Below are 19,002 nucleotides of genomic sequence, written 5' to 3'. Positions count from 1 at the left end.
TTTCCCCAATTTCGAGAAATGTACTTGTGCTTTCCATCACTCAAGTGAATTTACATCACTGTCCACCTCAGGTATCATCAAGTACCTCATGATCTCTTTTTCAATGGCAGTATGCAGAGACTTGCCTTCTTTGAATTCCTGTTTTTTTTTTTTTTTTTTTAAATAGCTGTTTAAAGACTTTTTTTTTTCTTTTTTGCTCTCTCTCGTGTCATTATTTGCTCCAACTTTCTGTACTAATAGGACGAGCTGAAGCAGCTGACGGGCCTGGGGTAGGGCTGTTTTCCTCTGTTGCCATAGCCATGAGTTCTGCTGTATTTGCTGTTTTAATGGCTTTGATGCTGTTATCATTATTGTAGAGGTTTTTGTTTAAATGAACTGTTAACCTGTCATTACAGTTTGTGGGCTTTGAACCTGGTTAACACCTAAATGTTAAACAGAAGACAGCAGGAAAAAAAACTCATTCTAAAATGTATAACAACTTAATATTTTGGAGCTTATGTAGCATTTTATGAACCAATCATTTCAGGAGCAAAATGAAGAAGTGCTTTGGCAGATTGACACACAGTGGCAAACAGGATGGGATGCGGCAACAAAGTCCAAGCCGCACACATCTAAGTATGCAAACTCAGAGATAACATTACATGAAATCTGAAATCGTAGCCTCATTGTGTATCTGCATACCCCTCTAAGCTCTGCACCTCGCACCCCTGAGCTCGATCTCTACCCAATCCTGCGACCCACAGCAAGGATCTTCTCCATCTATGTGCTCACTTTGCTCACATGCAGTAGTTCATCTTGTTAGGTTACATGAGACAGTGATGACGCATGAACTCTCAAAGTCTGTTTTTGATTATGCTTTGCAATGTCATATAATTGATCATTTCAGCTTGCCCACTGTTAAAATAACAATTAAAATATCACCATTTATGATACATGTCACATATTACTACCAGCAGTTAAACAAAATAAAAACATGCCACATACTGTATTGTGGTATTTGATATTAATTCTATTAATAAAACAATTATTTAATTGCATCCCTCTGATACATGTCGCTCATGGAGTGCCTCTGAGTTTTGTCCGTCTCCTTCCAGAACATCACCTCAAAGGAGTTTGGCATGAGCTCCAGAGTCTACCTTCTTTGTATACCTCTCTCAGCATAGCCTCCACATTACAGCACACTGCCTGTGCATTCATCACATAAGACATGTGCCCGGCCCCCTTGTCAGAATTTTGCTCTTGATGTTATGAATACTTTTATTTGTATTTATATTACAAAATAGTGGTGTTTTGGAAAATGGGAAGTGCAACAAATATGACTGAAGAAAATAAGTTTAGCAGCAAGTAACATGGTGACATAACTTATCATTTAGACAAAAGGGTTTTTGTTCCCCAGGTGTTCCTCTCCTATCCTCCAAGATATGCAGCATAGATTAAATGACAATTGCAAATTAAATTTGACCCAGTGTGCATGACTGGGTTCAATTTTACGTTAACAAAACAATTTACTTCATATTCCATATCATTTGCTGTTTCTGCAATTGCAGGCGCTCAGGCGAAGGTTTGCACACAGTTTCCTATAATGCAGAAGTTGTGCTGAGAGAGGTCTAAAGAGAAAGAGATATGTGGCAATGCACACATCTCTATCACTGATGCATGATGACAGATTTCTGCAGTGTTGAAGCTGTTCAGCATGCTTTCAGCAAACGTGAAACCTATCTGGCCATCTTTCTCTGTCTCCTTTTCTAACCGCTGCTCTAATGGATTTAACTTTTGTTTTCAAAAGTTAAGGTTTTGTTTTCCTGTTAAACAGGGCCTGTTAAAGCCCATTGTGGCACTCCTTGTGTGATTTTGGGCTAAACAAGAATAAATGGTATTGTATTGTATTTTCAACCATTGAACCTTTTTAAAAGATACACACTGCTCTTTGCCCTAACTTGTTCCAGTTTGTATATTTTGTTGGTTTGATTTTATTTTTCTGGTCAGCAGCTGAATTTTGTTATTTTGGTAACCAATGGGGTTTTTTGTTGCAACTGTGTTACCAGGCCTATGAGAAGCTTGTATTCAGTTTTATGTATTATAAGGCTGATAATATTTTTGAACGTCAGAACAGGTCAGGTTGGGGAGCATGCTCTGGTACAGCACGTTGCCACAGCCACCACACAACATAACAGCTTGGGATCCTTTTTGGCAATCCCCAAGGCAGACACACGGTCTAGTCCCACACTCCGGAAATTCATGTTCTGCAGCCAGGTGTTATGTGGGTGTCCCCTTGGCCTGGTCCAGCCACTGTGAGCTGAATCACCCTTGGGTAATCATGCCACATGGTCGCAGTGCCGTAACTGACACTCCCTCACAATGCAGGTAATGTGCCTTGTTCAGGACTCTGTGAGCAACTACTTGTATGACACAAAGTCAAACCAGCAGTACCTAAAGATTATCCGAAAAGACACACTACCGAAGCAGTCCAGTCTTCGTCCTGGGTCACTGTATATCTCCATGTCTTGCATCTGTATAGTAAAACAGGAAACACCAGGGGCCTCACGTATAACGGCGTGCGTAGAACTCGCACTGTAACATGGCGTAAGCACAAAAGCCGAAATGTGCTTACGCACAGAAAAATCCAGATGCAGGAATCAGTGCGTACTCCAACTTCCACGTTCTTCCGCTACATAAATCCCGATCAGCGTGAAAACTAACGCTCGTGCACGCGCATTATGTAACGCCCCAAATCCTCCCAGAATTACGCCTCTTTGAATATGCAAATCAATATAAATCGCCCTTAAGTGCAGCCTTCTGTGAAAAGACAATGGGAAAAGCACAGGGGAAAACATAAGAATTTCAGCGAATACCAAGTGGAGGCAAAGGAAAAACATACTATTTGTTCAAATAAGCCGTGGTATAATCAACAAAAGGAAGTTGATCGAGTGATATAGGGTGTTGGAGAAACATGAAAGCTCACAGCCACAAAATCGCACAGTGCCGGAAATAAAAAAGAAGTCACATATCAAAGTCGCCGTGGAAAGCCGAGTTGTAAGCCCACTGTCTGAGTGTCATATGAAAGTTTATTAGGGTACAGAGAAAAAAGCCACACGGTGGGAAAAAAGCACGAAATGTCCACTTCAATCTCGACATTTCCACGTTAATCACGTAGTTTATTTTGTCATTAAAGTAGAACATCATAAAATTCATCTTAAAATTGTTTAATTAACCAGTTTCTAAAATCACATTGTAATTAAAGTAGCACGTTAAATGCTTTGTTTTGTATTTGATTTTCTATGTGGTCTAGGTGTGTGAATCACCACTTGTTTCTTAAACCGGCTCTCTTCCTCCAACTGGACACAGAATCCATTACATTCATGATATTACAGCTCACTAAATAACTAAAATACTGAGATGTATATGTGATATCATTTTCATGATGATAGGAGTTAAAGCACGTTATTAAACATGTTTCACTTCGATGAAATAATTTATTGCAGCAGTACTCAGGGGCTCTAAGCTTGTGGTGGCACTGGGCAGAGGAAGAATCGGTGGCTGGCTCCTTAGCCGCCAATGTCAGTAAAGTAGCTTATGCACGGTGGATGGCCACGTATGTTGCAGACACTGCATAGCCGCCTCGTGCTCATGACACAAGCATTTAACTTTTGCCGAAATTTGTCGCTGCGTTTTTAGCTGTGTTGTTATTTTCTCTTTCTGTTTTATATTCAATATATATTGCGTAGCGCCCAAGAGTCCTTGCTTTTCTTTCCCCAAGTAATCGATCGCCACACAATCAGCTCTGTAATAGACGTTAAACCATCTGTAAGCTTAGCGCCGATTCTTCAAAACGTTTAAAGAACATTGAAATATCTTAGTAGTACATGTTTAATTATTCTATCCTTAAAGACACTCCCAGTGAAGAATATAGATTATTTAAATGAAGTTAAAGTTTTATCTGTATAATTTAACAAACATATTTTGCTGCATTTCACCTTAAGAATGATATCGTCATCATATGTAAATACGCGCTTTATAAAGTGGCTCAGGTTGTGAGATATTATAACTATAGTGCAAGTTTACAGTGGGGTGATTGTACTTATAAGTACAAACAGTTCTACAAGGAGCACTTGATTGGCTGCAGTTCTTGGGATTAAACTGTTTTGAACAGCGAGGTCCGTACAGGAAAGGCTTTGAAACGTTTTGCCGTGGCAGAGACAGCATGTGTTTAATGCCGTATACCGATAATTCTCTTTCCGATCAGCTGCTGCTGTGATTCACACTCAGATACAGTGATATAAATCCTCCGAGTGGTACAGTGAGAGAAATATGGAAAAAGATGATCCGCTGTGGCAACTCCTAACGGGAGGAGCTGAAAGAAGAAGAAGAAGTGAGAGTAACAACGCTAAAGCAGTTATGGCATTTGGAATACTATGGCTGTTCCCTGGACCATTATATTGTTACGAGTTAATTACAATCAGATGCATTACACTAATAAACAATATGCGGTTAGTTTCTGTGTATTTATAAAGCCGCGTCATGAAAATAATGAGTAATCACACAAGAACAGTAGCACTGTTTTGACGCTGGGTGCCGCCAGTTTGCAAAACCGAGCGGAGAACTTGCGTACGACAAGACATGAGGTACCATGGAAAAGTGCGTGGCTTTACGCCAAGTGTAGGTTTTATACATCGCGATTTGAACGTGGAAAAGTTCTTACGCAACATTTCTGTGCATACGCACTGTTTATACATGAGGCCCCAGGACTCTAAACATTTGGACCTTTGTCCTTTTGCACAGATATCGAGAGAGCCACACACTCCTTTCCAGAGACCTTATGACACCCCTATGCTCTCCCAATCCATCTATTGACTTCATAGGAAGAGTCACCAGAGACATGAATGTCACTGCTGAGGTAAGTAAACCTCTTGACAAGGTCGATGCTCTCTCTGCAGACAGACACAATACTGATGGCTGTGCCCAAGAGGTTATTAAAGACCAGGCACTCAGACTCCTTGCTCAGTCTTTCGAGAGCCTTGATCAGACCCTCCATTGACTCTGCGAAGATCACAACATCATCAGCAAAGTCAAGATCAGTGAATCTTTCTTCACCAACAGACGCCCCACAGACATTGGACGCCACGACCCTGCCCAACAACCAGTCCATGCAAGCATTTAAGAGAGTAGGAGCAAGAACACATCCCTGACGAACCTTTTGAGCGTGCTTGAAGATATTTAGAGTGCAAGCTTAAATTATTTACAACTGATATCAGAAGCATCCAATATTACTCAGGTGTGAGTGCCAGTTTTAACAGGAAATAAGCCATTGCATTTGTTAAAATAATCACAGCGCAAAATTGTAACAAACTGGCTAGTCCAGGCAAACTGAATACAATAATAAAAATTGCTTTAATAAGTATTTAGTAATTAAAAAAAAATTTGTATCACTGTAAGTGATAAATAGTTCCATGTAAAGTGAAATTCCATAGCTATGTAGTAATGGGTCACAATGAAGTTCTATTCTGACATCTATCACTGCACAACAAAGTTTTTGCTTCTTGAACACTGTTGAGTGTTTCTTATAGATTTTTCGGTGCTGATCACGAATACCACATCAAAATTTACCCATCACGTACTGTTTCAGTTTTGTCATGATTTTTTCTTATATTTGTATCCAAACATTTTCGCTCCCGTAAGTGACTTATCAACATCAGTTTGTGCACCCTGGGCATGTCCAGGCATGGAATCAGGCCAGGTTGGAAGCTGTTCTGTGGAGGTTGACATCCTGGGCAGGTCTGAACGAGCTTGACGCTGTCTCAGCATGCTAAAAAGGTGGCTTGCATACACTGATCCTGCTCATTTGGTTAATATACTGTAGATAGTCAGCGTGTATGTATAGTATCAATATAGTAAAGCATAGTATCTGCAGCAATATAGCAGTAAGTTCAATTCTATAGACGTTTTGGTGTCGGGTGATATGTCCCGTCAATGTCGTAACAGCCGCAATACATTCTGCTATATCTGTGGCGAATATACACTAGGAATGGTGTTTGCTGTCACCAGGTATGAAAGTGTCTGTGTTTCGAGGCCAACGTCATGATATAACCAAATTTTTTGCACAAGCTGACAGCCTCTGTTTCTGTTGTGACATTGAAGGATTGTTCTCGGCCTTGGGTTGTGATCACAACCCGGAAGAGTGGCATCTCTTCATTAATTTGTCAATGTTAAGCCTGAAAGCTGTTTATCCTTCAGTACCTGTTGGCTATGCAGCACACATGAAAGAAACGTATGAGAATATGGAACTGTTGCTGAAGCATGTCCAGTATAGCAGGTACAACTGGAATATCTGTGGAGATCTTAAAGTCGTTGCTATTACTAGGACTGTAGCTCACCTATACAAAGTACTGTTGTTTCATCTGTGAATGGGACAGCCGTGCCAAAGACTGACACTGTTCTCGACAGAACTGGCCACTCCGTAAAAAGTTAGTTCCAGGACAGAAAAATGTGGCACATGAATTGCTCGTCGGCCCGGTAAAGATATTTTTGCCTCCTCTTCACATAAAACTGGGACTCATGAAGAATTTCGTGAAAGCACTGAACAAGGAAGGCAAAGGTTTTTGCTATTTAATGACGCCAAGATCAAAGAGGGCATTTTTGTTGGCCCCCAGATCAGAAATGTTATGAGTGACAAGCAGTTTGAAGATCTGTTAGTTGGGCCGGAAACAATTGCCTGGAAAGCCTTCAAAGACATTGTTGACAATTTTCTGGGCAATTACAGAGCCCCAAACTACATTCACCTGGTAGACAAACTTCTCAAAGCATACAAGACAATGAAGTGCAACATGTCACTCAAGATTAATTTCCTCCACTCACACTTGGACTTTTTCCCCACAAATCTTGGTGCTGTCAGTGATGAACACGGTGAAAGGTTTCACCAGGACATTGCTACAATGGAGAAACAATACCAGGGCAACTGGAATCCGTCAATGCTTGCTGACTACTGTTGGACACTGCAACGTGATGCACCAGACATTGAATAGAAAAGAAAATCAGGAGCAAAACACTTTTAATTCTGTTGAATTTAATAGCTTATGCGAAACATAAACGTGACTAAATACTTTATTGGCAGTAAACATATAAATGTCTGTTTCGCAGAGCTGCTACGTGATGCAGTAAAACCAAAACTATGTGTGTGCATACCCAGTAGGTACCTGTCACAATCAGTAAAAACTTTTCAGGAAGCAAGACTTTTCAAAAACATTGCTGTGCAGTGTAATGGATGGACAACAGTTTTTCATCTTATAGCTCATTACATGAGAAATGCTAGGTAAGGAAAGGAAAAAAAATAGTAATAGCAAACTCCAGTTCCACATGTAGAAATGTTTGAAAAGTTGCATTAAAGAAACTTGGTTTGTCACCTCCTAAAGTAGATGAAGACACTGTGCTAAAAAAGACCAGAGATGTAAAATAAACTGAAAGTTAAGCAGTTTGTGCCAAGCAATGTAGTAATTTCTCTTTACTACAGCACATTTCACCTTTAATGACAACATGTACAGTGAAAACTGAAAATACTTGACTGGCAAATGCTTATCTGTAAAGCACAAAGAAACATCACCTCTGTCACAACAGACATTCTATCACTAACCTACATAAACCAACATCCCCTCGACCCCTTTCCTTTACCCTAAATTAAATGCACACATTTCTATAGAACATGTCTGTGTCAAATGAAGGAGTGATACATGGTTGGCATGGGCCAAGAGCACGGTCTACGATTGATCTGTTGTGAATTCTATGAGAACTTCAGTCATAAACTGCAGTTTTTAGTGTAGAACAAAATACAGACCCAGTTGATCTTGTCCAAAGTGTGAATGACATTATGGTGGTATAGCTGGCTGAAGGGTCGTTAATATTATTTGTATTATGAAAGGTTACTGTTGTAATCTGCATGAAAAGGCAACAATACTTTAAATATTTCCTCAGTTACACTAGAATTAATATTGGAGTAATTTTCCTATTCCTCTATCTAATAAAGTCAAACTTTGTCTGGCAAGCACAGCCAGTGATTATATTTATAATACCCACATCCTCATTATGTTAAAAGGATGAAATAGCCTTTTCTGTTCAGCTATACTTCAAAAACCATTTAGATATTCCACAAGAAACAGCTCTATAAAATTGTAACTATAATGAGAATCAAACTCATGAAAACACCTGCCTTATTTTTTTTCTTTTTTGCAACATTTTCATTCTTGCATAAATTGCTGCTCATATATTTCTCTCTTTCCATCATGAATAAGATGTGGCTTTTCAAACCTTATCAACACTGCTATGATCCTTGAGCTCCTGTATGTGCCTCTCTAAAATGTACAAGTTTCCTCTTATACAGATCTAACAAAAAGGAATAGAAAATTCAAGATGCATACTATCTCAATAGAGTGCCTCTCCAGCGTTATGTATATTCTTCATTCAGCTCTTCTTTCTTTGTATAGAGCTAAAATGCTAAGAAAGGTAGAACTATCTTTTCATAATTAAGTGGCCAATCAACTGCAACAATGAATATGCCCTATTTAATAACTATACCATATTAAATAAACTGTAAAAAAAATCAGTTAAAAACAGCAAAGATACTAAAAACACAAGGCACACACTGCATGACCTAGAGTGGATGAAATCAGTTTAAAAATTTGATACTGATGTGTACATTTTATTGCTACCATTTATTTTTTATTAGACACCAAAAACAAGTCAGTGTAATCATGTTGGCTTATTTTTTAGGTATGTTGCTGCGTTTTGTCAGTATTTTCAACTAACTTCATGGTATGTTGAGATTTGTTAATTGAACCTCTCAAAGGCAGGCATACTTATGCTCTATATTAATTTTTTTCTGCCTATTCCACTCAGTGGCACTGCAAGATTCTAATTATTTTCCACAAATCCAAATGGTTTTTAACTATTATTTTAATTCACATCCCAAAAATATACAGTGTCTAAACTGATTTGATATAAGAGACTCTGAGAAAGTGTATGTGCAGTGTCACAGACCAACATTCACCCAGTGAAAAAGTGGTAACCTCTGGCAAAATGTCATCCTAAAGTGGAAAAAGCAATGCCCATTGGATCATGGACCCTCGGATCTACTTCTATACATGAAATCTGGATTTTACAATTATTACATAAATATAAGTTATATTAAAGATTTATTTCCCATATGTATGTAGATCCCTACTTATAAATAAATAAATGAGTGAGTGAAATATATTCACAGACTTGCAGCAGAATTTCCATTCATTCCCTAGTAGCACTGAAGAAAAGCTTTCTGTTTTAAGCCTTAAAATTTATTCAGGTGTCAGTCTTAGTGATTTCACAGATTTTCTGTTTACAGCTGGCAATAGATTGCACACTCTACCACATGTACCCTGAATCAGCGCTCTGAAAGGACATTTTCAATTTTTCCTTGTATTCCCTCCATTGCCTGTTTGAAATTCTTCTCAAGGTTATATTTGGATTTTTTTTTTTCCATTTCACTTTCACTTGAATGTAATTCAGCACTTTGATGCAGATATCATTATTTGTGCAAAATTTTTGATTTGGGTACATCCTGGTAGGGAGACAGCTGCACAAATTTCACATAGAATTTAACATATGAAGTGACTGTACAAAAATTGGAGGTAGACACTTATAACAAATTATAGGTAATCATTGGAAAATAATTAAAAGCTATTGCTCATCAGCATCAAAAATGAATGAGAGCGATGTATAAAGATTATGTTCAACCTTACTAGAATGCAATTGTACTACACAGACAACCCCATCTCATAATAAAGGTGATCAAAGCTGGAAGCTCCACCAGTATGAAAAAAATGCTAAAAATATTTTGCCTAAGTTTTCGAATATATAATGACTGAAATTGAAGTGCCCCATCAAAAAGCACATGGCATCCTGGTGCAAATTGTTTTGATTTAGGATTACTCTGCATGTATTGCTGAAAGTTGCTTCATTGATATAGCATGGATAAATTTGCTCATCTGTCATAACAGAGAAAGAATTACCAAGGCAGGTTGACAATTAATTATCAGATATACCAGGTTAGGATGTTTGGATTTAGAAAGGACTTTAGTTCCTCTGTTGCAAAAATCATTGAGAATAAAGAGAAAATAGGTGTTGACAATTGGATCGGCCATATGGGTCAGACACTGAATCATAAATCCAAGTGGTAAAATCACTGTGTCACAAAGGCTTGTTCTTAAATATACTACCCTGAAGGCAAACAGCAATCTCTCATGATCTATAGTGAATGGATTTGGCATTATTATTCATTTGACTCATTACTATCAAGAGCACATTTGCAGTTGTATTCTATGTGCACACTGTTCTGAGCAAATCAAATACAGTTGGTGGCTACTACCTCCTCTCTTTATGGAGCAACAATGCCTGTTCAAATGAGAACAAACTCTTGACAAACTATTTTCTATGCAATAATGTCCAAGGCTGTATGTCTCAAATCTACCACTGTCTACTGATTATATTTGATTTTTGATGATTTTAACATGTACTCATTAATATTTCAATACAAAGAAGAGAAAAAACTAAAATACAAAAGATAAACAGTAATGCACAAGAGGTCACCATATATGAGTACAGTACTAGTTTACATGAACATTACTATAAGAATTAAGTCAATACTGTATGTTAAAGAAAAAGACACAAAGAAAGATGGAAAAAAGACAAATAAGTTCTTGACAGTAGCCATTTACCATTTCAAATGTTTCACATTTTAGATTCCCAAAAGCAAAAGATCTAAGAACTGTTTTACTCCTAGTCTATAAATGTTTTGAGAACTATTAGCTGGAGGGACCCTATTTAACTATAATTCAATAGCTGTACCTGTTCAAGGCAATCTTTTAGCTAAATGATACTCTCATTATTTGCTTATGTGATGATTCCTTCCAGAATTCTGGAATTTAAACTTAAAAGCACCCCCTTATATATATATATATATATATATATATATAGATGTGTATATATATATATATATATATATATATATATAGATAGATAGATAGATATATATAGATGTATATATATATATATTTTATATATATATTTTGCTATATATATATAATATAATGTATGTGTATGTATGTACAGTATATTTATCTGTATGTATATATGTAGATGTGTATGTGTATATATATGTATATATATGTAGATGTGTATATGTATATATCTATAGATATGTGTGGATATGTGTATATGTAGATATGTTTATATGTCTACTGTATGTATAAATGTTTATATGTGTGTGTGTGTATATATATATATATATATATATATATATATAGACTGCAACACTCATATCAATGACAAAACAATTACATTAACAATCATGTTACGCTATTTTTAAAAATTTTCCTTTTCTTTTTCATAACTTCTTTAACACACTACTTACTTCTCCGCTGCGAAGCGCGGGTATTCTGCTAGTATAGATATATAATATAGATATATATATATATATATATAATATAGATATATATATAGATATAGATATATAGATAAATATATATATAGTGATGCATGAGTCTTGTACCTGAGAGAAGACTCCCAACGACTTCAAGAAAACCCACTTTATTCCAATCAAAACAGGAACAGTCAGTATTTATTTAAACAGGAGCTACCACTCCCAAGTAAGAAAGTTCCCTGCATCAACCATGAGGCGACAAACGTGGTGTTGCCTTGGTGGTGCCATGAATCCATGGTTGCCTTGGCAATGGACAAGCACCCCTCGTCAGGCATGTAAACTGTGTTTCGGCATGTGGTAATGTTGGGGAGGGTCTCAAAAATCTCAGCATAAATGGTTTCTTTGTTTATGCTGCACTTTTTCATACTATACATGCATTTATTTTATAGTGTACTGTAATCATAAATGTAAGTGTGTTTAATAAGAATAAATTGAACTGAAGTACATTAACCTTTAACAGTGTATTGACAGAGCTCATTATTGTTATCTATAGGAGTCCTAGGTATGTGTTTTGATTATAACAGTGAACATCATGTTTCTTGGCTTATTTTCTTGTATCTGTCAAACAATGTTTATTTCGTATATTCGTGTTTCAAACAAATTTCCCTGTGGGATTGTAAAGTCTACCCAAACCTAAATGTAAACAAATCAAAACAATGTTTTCCAGTGTCAGAGCATTTTTCTTTATACTTTCCTATAATAAAACATGATTGCATAATCTAGTTATTCTTGCAAAGGTGTTGTTCTAACTAGCCACCATGTTTCTTCCCTGCATATCCCTTGAGAAGTTGATAAGATGGAACTTATCAACTTCATAATCTGACAAAATTGCATCTTGCCTGCGATCAGTTAATTCTCAGTTTAAAAAAAAAATCTCACTTGTCACACATGATTTCAGTAGAAGTATTGTCGGTTTTGAGCTCCATATTTCCCCTTAGGGAATAATAAAATTATGATTCTAATTTGAAGATAGATATTTCCACAGGAAAGGACAACACTAGTGATTCTTGTATTCTTTATGTATTTTTTTATTATGCAACAGGTATTTTGCTTTTTATTTGGCTTTGAAAAAGTCTGTAGTTGTTACCACTTAACCCATCTGATACTAGCTTAGACTTATAAATGGGCAGAATCTACAAAATATTCCAGGAAGAGATTTTCTAAATAAGGACATCTATACTAGCTATGAATCAGCCTTTTTGACTTACAAACAGTCTGTGCTGAAAGTATATAACAAGATGTAAATTTTTCTTAAAAATGCAAACACTGTCCTAGAAGTGGTATGTATTATGAAGAGAGAAGGAAAAAAACCTTTGGAGTTGTGATCCACCTTCACAACTGTTTTAACTTTAGTATTTTGATCATCTTTCTCTAAATACATATTCTATCATAGCCTTCTTATGATCATGTTATATCTATTGTCAAATCTTTCGTGCTCATGCATTCTATAGTGACACAACCCTGCTCACTTTCTTTGACATACTGTATAACAAAAATGAAATCTTCAGTGTAATAATTGTTGCCACGTTTAATTTTACATTTAAAAAACAAAAGAAAAGTTTCAGCAGTGAGGATTAGTCGCTTATACCAGTTAAAAAGAAGCAATTTTTTAAAAATTGGCCTTTGAGGCAATGTGTTAATTTTGCTTATGTGAAGCTTAATAAAAAGAGAAGGATTTGTGCGTGAACACCATTCCACATAGTTAAAATGACAGATGATCATATATAAGTATAGGCAGTTCACCTTGATTTAGTCGCTTGAGTACTTAATGAATTATGCCAACATAGTCAGTTGAAAGCAAACTGACCAGGACACCATTTAGAGGTTGGTTGATGATAATTCTTTACATTCTTTAAGTGTTTGTCACAATGACATTACTCTTTGTCTGAGAAATGTATAGTAGTTACAAGTGATCTATTGAGAATTTAACAACTTGCACAGAATTCATAAAAAATGTATCATATTTTGGGATTTTCACTATCTTTCAAGTTTATTGATAAATCTAGGTGAGGTTTACCAGAATTATTATAGTACGCCTGGTACTTTGTTCATTCCTTTGATTTAACAAAGAAATTAGTAGTATTAGTTTTTTTATTGATCTCACAAGAATTTACAGTATAAGCCTTAGTGTGCTGTTACTCCAATTAAAGGTTTAGTGTTTTAGTTACCCAAGTTCACTTTACCTCTCTAGGTTTCAACCTAAATTCTATCTGATGTATAAAGACGTTTGCAACCTAAGTTCTGCTTGGTCCATAAAGAGTCTGATCATTTTCTGGTTCCATTTGGACTTGTAATAGTTATGCTGCCTAAGTCCATTTTGATTTTTTTCTTTTTTAAAGTTCAGCATTCTGAGTTGTTGGGATAATAGTTGTATAACGCAACTGGCTGGTATCTTAAGAGCTTACAAATGGCATTTAATCATAATCAGCAAAAAATAAGGGAAACAATGAATAAATTCAATAGATACAGTATATAATGTAAAAAAAATAATAATATGCATCATTAAGTTTTGATGTTATGTTTTGGGTAACTTTTTAATTCATCTTTAACTAACCCGCACTTAACTTCATTCACTTTTTGCCTTCAAAACAATCAGATTGTTTTACTTTTGTGATGTCCACATGACATCAAAGCGTGTGATGACAGTCGCATTCAAAAATGTTTCCTAACTCTTTTACCTGCTTTCCTGTGGGTTGGGAGATCGTAGCTTAGGGCTCCATGAGTTTATGCCTCGTCTTTCTCCATTGCGGTACTTGTCCTGCAGGTGGTCAAGATTCCATCCTGAGCCAATTCCCACCATCTTATTGTTCTCACTGGGTATCACTGAAGAGAAAGCAAAAAAAATTTTCTAAGTGCAATTGCTGACATCAGCCTTCTTTGAAGCCCTCAAAGGTATTCATTTCTAGCTGTTAAAACACTTGGCCTCCTATTGCGTTCACTTGCATTACACGTTCTTTTAAGTGATACAGAAATCCACATAGAATACATTAAAATGCCCTCAGACTTACAGTGATAACTACTTCAGGCAAAGACTAGTCAACTGGTTAGGAACAAGTAGATGGAAAAAATACAAAATAAAAATAATAAAATATAGTTTTGTCTGCAGGGTAAAGAAGTGAACTGTCTTGAATGTCTAAACTACAAAGCAAGAAACAAATAACTAAAACTCTGTTTGACTGAAGAGGAGTTCAACTACAAAATGTACACAATGAGAAAAGTTTTAAAGGTTGCCATCTGCCTCTGTTCTCCATAAAGTGCTGGCAATTCTACCAGGAGGAAGGCTCAGCATCTTGAACAGAACAAAAAAATTATGAAAACACAACCCGTGTGATAGTGAGCTTAAAGCTTCTATTGTTTGTATTCCGAAATTACAAATTAGGCAGCAGACAAAAATATACACAAAGGTTTCGTAGACTGTTTTAACCAGAAGGAAATTACCGCAGACTTATTTTTTGTATACACTCTGTATAATTCTGTGACTTTGAGTGTTAATTGGGGGATATTAGGTCTTGCTATTACTTAGTTATGAACTAGGGGATCTTTGATGAAACTATTTGCTACAATGCAATTTAACTGTTTCTAGGAGATGTTAATCCATATGTATCTATTGTAGTTTACCAAAAGCTAATAAAAACCAATATGTACTTTACCAAAAGTCTGCTATCTCACTGAAAAAATGCAAAAGATTCAAGGTCACAACTAGAAAGACAACCCCTTCGAAATTAACTTTTTTATTCTAAATATGTGCTTCAAAATCCATCAAACCATAATTATCACTGAAAAAGAAAAGAAACTGTGTAGAAACGCTGTATGGATATGGATATAGATAACCAATATTCCTACTTCTGCATTTTCCTTTTCACATTAAAACAGACTGCAATGGATTAACAACCCCATTCTAAAGATGTCATCCTGTTTTGGGTGAGATAAAGTGAGGAAAGGGTCGTACCTGAAATGTTAACAGAGTTATCCATAGAAGAACATCAGCAATTACCTTTTTAATTTCTGCTTGAATTTGTTAGAAATCAATGCAAGAATAAACATATGACACAGTACTCGCCATGAAAATCTATGTAGATTGCTAATTAATATTTGGACCTATGAGGCCACTCAATTCAAATATAATAATAATTGTAATTGAGAACCTAAGGTGTTGGACAATGAAACCACAAAGTTGCAAGTTACTGTCACAGCTCTAGCTTACTGTAACCAGCAATGTGAGAAGTTGTTCACAAGACAAAGAACTACTGAACATATGGGTGAATGATTAAACTGCATAATACTCATCTGAGAGACTTGGATCTATTCTAGCCAAGAAAATACTCTAGGAAAATACATACAACTAATATATGGCTTTGACTGGTTAGAAAATTAACAATGCAATAAACTAAAAAAGGGTGGCATGGAGACACATTGGTTAGTGTTGCTGTTTTTTTCTGTGTTTTTGTTGTCTGTCATTTTTTCTTTTCTCCTAGACATATTGATTTTCCTATTGCCACCTAAATATATGCAAAGTTAAGTTAACTGGAGACTCCAAATTATCTGGTGTGAGTGGGTGTGCGTGGGAGCAGAAGAGTTACTGTCTTCTGCAACAGACAGGCATCAATCAAGGGTTAATTACTGCTTTGTGTCAGATGCTGCCTGGATAGCCTCTGGTCCCTTAGCAACCCTAAATAGTACTAAGCAGTTTAGCAATGCATGAATACAATACATTGAAAAAACAAATAAATAATAAAACTATATGTTCAAGCTGGCAAATATTTTAACAACCTTACACTCACAATGCTGTCTAAGGCCAAATGATATCTGTCAAAAATGTATTTATGGACATTAATCACTGAATTTCTTAATGAATCTAGCACAGCTCAAGTCAAAACATACACACAGAAATAGAAAAACAGTTCAGCAGCCAATTTAAAATTGCCAGTTTTAGTGACATTCTGGAGAAAAATGTTTTGCAAGAAACGCAGTTTATTTGCATTACATTCTGTAGCTTGCATAATCACTGAAGCCATTCCAACATTAATACAGATCTAATCTTTTGGCCAATGTACATATTTTAAAACCTAATCTAAGAATAAATTATACAATTAGTTGTAGCATATCAAAAATTAAAAGCATATGAACAGTTAAACGAAGGGCACTTCCAGTAGTGAATAAATTGTTTAGCTGCCTTGTTGTTTTAAGCTAAATAATAAAATATGACAGGAGTGTCAACAAGTGATCTGGCTACCCAAATACTGCAGAGCGGGACAAGCAGCATTTGCAATGGAGACAGCAGCTGGGAACCAGTCAAGTGGATGCAAACCTACTTCCATAAGACACACTGTGCTTCAGCATGAGACAAAAGAAGAAATAGTAAGGCCCAAAACACACACACAAAAACATTTTTAGCTCTCTAATAGCAAGTTATGAAAGGAAGGAATCTCTTTCTTGTTTTACATGGCTGCAATGTTTCATTTACTTGCTACCCACTGTTTTCCAATATTTCTATTAGGATTATGCTGCCATCTACTGGCACTAAACTTAAATATGATTATTTAGTAGCCTTTGCTGCAGAGATCTGTCACCCAGTGGTGATTTTATAATTTTCCAGCTATTTAACTCCTTGCAAAACATTAAAGTCACATAATTAACATTAACCAATAGACAAAAGTAATGTGTTTTACCAGGTAATTAATTTTACAAATAATACACATATAAAATACATACATATATATGTATGTATACACACATGGATAAAGAAGTAGAAAGATAGGTAAAATACTATCATTAAACTGGCTGACTTAACCCAGTTCATGGAATTAATGGATGTAAGGCAGCAAACAGGCTTGGACACCGCACCAGTCTTTTACAGGACCCAGTCTCTCTGTCTCTCTCTCACACACACACACACACACACACACACACGCACGCACACACATTTTAATTTAAAGGGGCGCCAAAAACAAGTGCCTTTGACTAAAAGAAAAAATAATGTACACATTTAAACATTAATTTACACAATAATTTATACCATTGCATTCTGCTTAGGAATGTTTTCTGTGCTAACATCTAATTTTTTAATATACCTATGCAAACATATAAAATAAATAAAATTTACTGTTAAACACCCTAATTGGATCAATAATCTTCCCCTCACTCCCTTAAAAACTTTGCACTGTAAGCTGCTCACAAAGCCTCAGCTAACTCACAAGTCATAACTCTTAATTTGGTAAAGATTTAAATATGTGCCCACTTCCCCTGTCATTTAAGAATACGCCTCCTGTCTCTGCAAAATCATTTTTTCAGTTAGACTATCACTTTTTCAGTTAGACTACCACCCATTTGTCACAAAATAAAAGTCATTTATGGTTCATTCAACACAAAATTCTTCCCATTGAAGTGGTTCAACAGAGCTCAGCTGTACTGTAGTGAGGAAATAGGAGCTCAGAAGGAATAAACGCAACCGAGGCAAGTCTAGAATGGGTGGAAATTTGAAGAGCAAAATGATTTCTATCATTTCTCATATTTGCATTGAAATGTTGGTATACTAGAAGAGAAAACAATGAGAACCCTTGCTATGCAACTGCAGCTCAGTGGTCAACACAACTGAACACTGCCAATGCAACAACCATGTGGAAAAAAAGCTGGGGAACTACTGTATTATTCCCATTCATTCTGTTGATTATTTTGGTATGGACTGAAAGGTTCAGATGAATATCCCATTGATGAGGCATATAACCATAAACACATGACTAGAGGCATCACACATTTTGTTACATCTATCAAAACAATTTAAACAGCTTGGCAACTTTTTCATGAACACCAATTAGTTCAAGAAGATGATCTCTAAGAGCTGGTTGAAGAACTCACAAACCACAAATGGATTTCTCCCTCATTAAATTATCCTGCCTAGGGCATCAGAAGCCCTTACGCCAGCCCTGACCTAAACATTTTTGGGAAGGGGTAGGGAATAGAGTACCTGAAGCAAAATCCACACAGACACCGGAAGAAAATGTCATCTTCAAATGGATGTCTGTTTTATCTTGTTTGTGCAGTGCAGGATTTACGTATAAGCTACACAAACTATAGCTTAGGGTCCCCGCCTTCTTGGGGGCCCCCAAAACAAACCATATTTGGCACTTACATAGAATATCTGGACTTATAAAGGGCCCCATGTCTCAAATAGCTTAGGGCCTTATTAAGTTTAAATCCGGCCCTGTGTTTGTGTAACCAACTTCTATAGCAAACCTGATCTCCTTATCATTGGCAGAGTTCATCCCAAAATGATAGCCTTTCATATTAGGGAAAACATGGCACACAGTGCCAGTTTTGGAGAATGCAAAGTAAAGGATCGTCAGTATATCTACATGCAAACCAGCAGTCAGGCCAGTTATGTGAGCCTTGTCCAGCTTGTAATCAGTATAGACTGAATTCACCACACTACCCGCAACTTGGCTGACACTGGCTTAGAAACTGATGTTTCATTCATCCACAGTTTACAGCTAGCTTTAAAATGT

General features: G+C 36.3%; 1 protein-coding gene across 1 annotated transcript in view; it reads right to left on the bottom strand.

The window, feature by feature from the left end:
* LOC120539265 (mitogen-activated protein kinase kinase kinase 11) overlaps window positions 1-19,002 on the bottom strand; it is a 61,634-nt gene that overhangs the window by 21,065 nt on the left and 21,567 nt on the right. Inside the window, exon 6 of the mRNA XM_039769173.1 lies at window positions 14,179-14,323. Within this exon, the coding sequence (XP_039625107.1) occupies window positions 14,179-14,323 (145 nt within the window). The remainder of the gene's footprint in view (window positions 1-14,178; window positions 14,324-19,002) is intronic.

The sequence above is a fragment of the Polypterus senegalus genome, chromosome 11, assembly GCF_016835505.1.
Source record: "Polypterus senegalus isolate Bchr_013 chromosome 11, ASM1683550v1, whole genome shotgun sequence".
Lineage (NCBI taxonomy): Eukaryota > Metazoa > Chordata > Cladistia > Polypteriformes > Polypteridae > Polypterus > Polypterus senegalus.
Note: the sequence above shows the minus strand (reverse complement) of the source record. Positions and strands in the feature narration are given on the sequence as shown.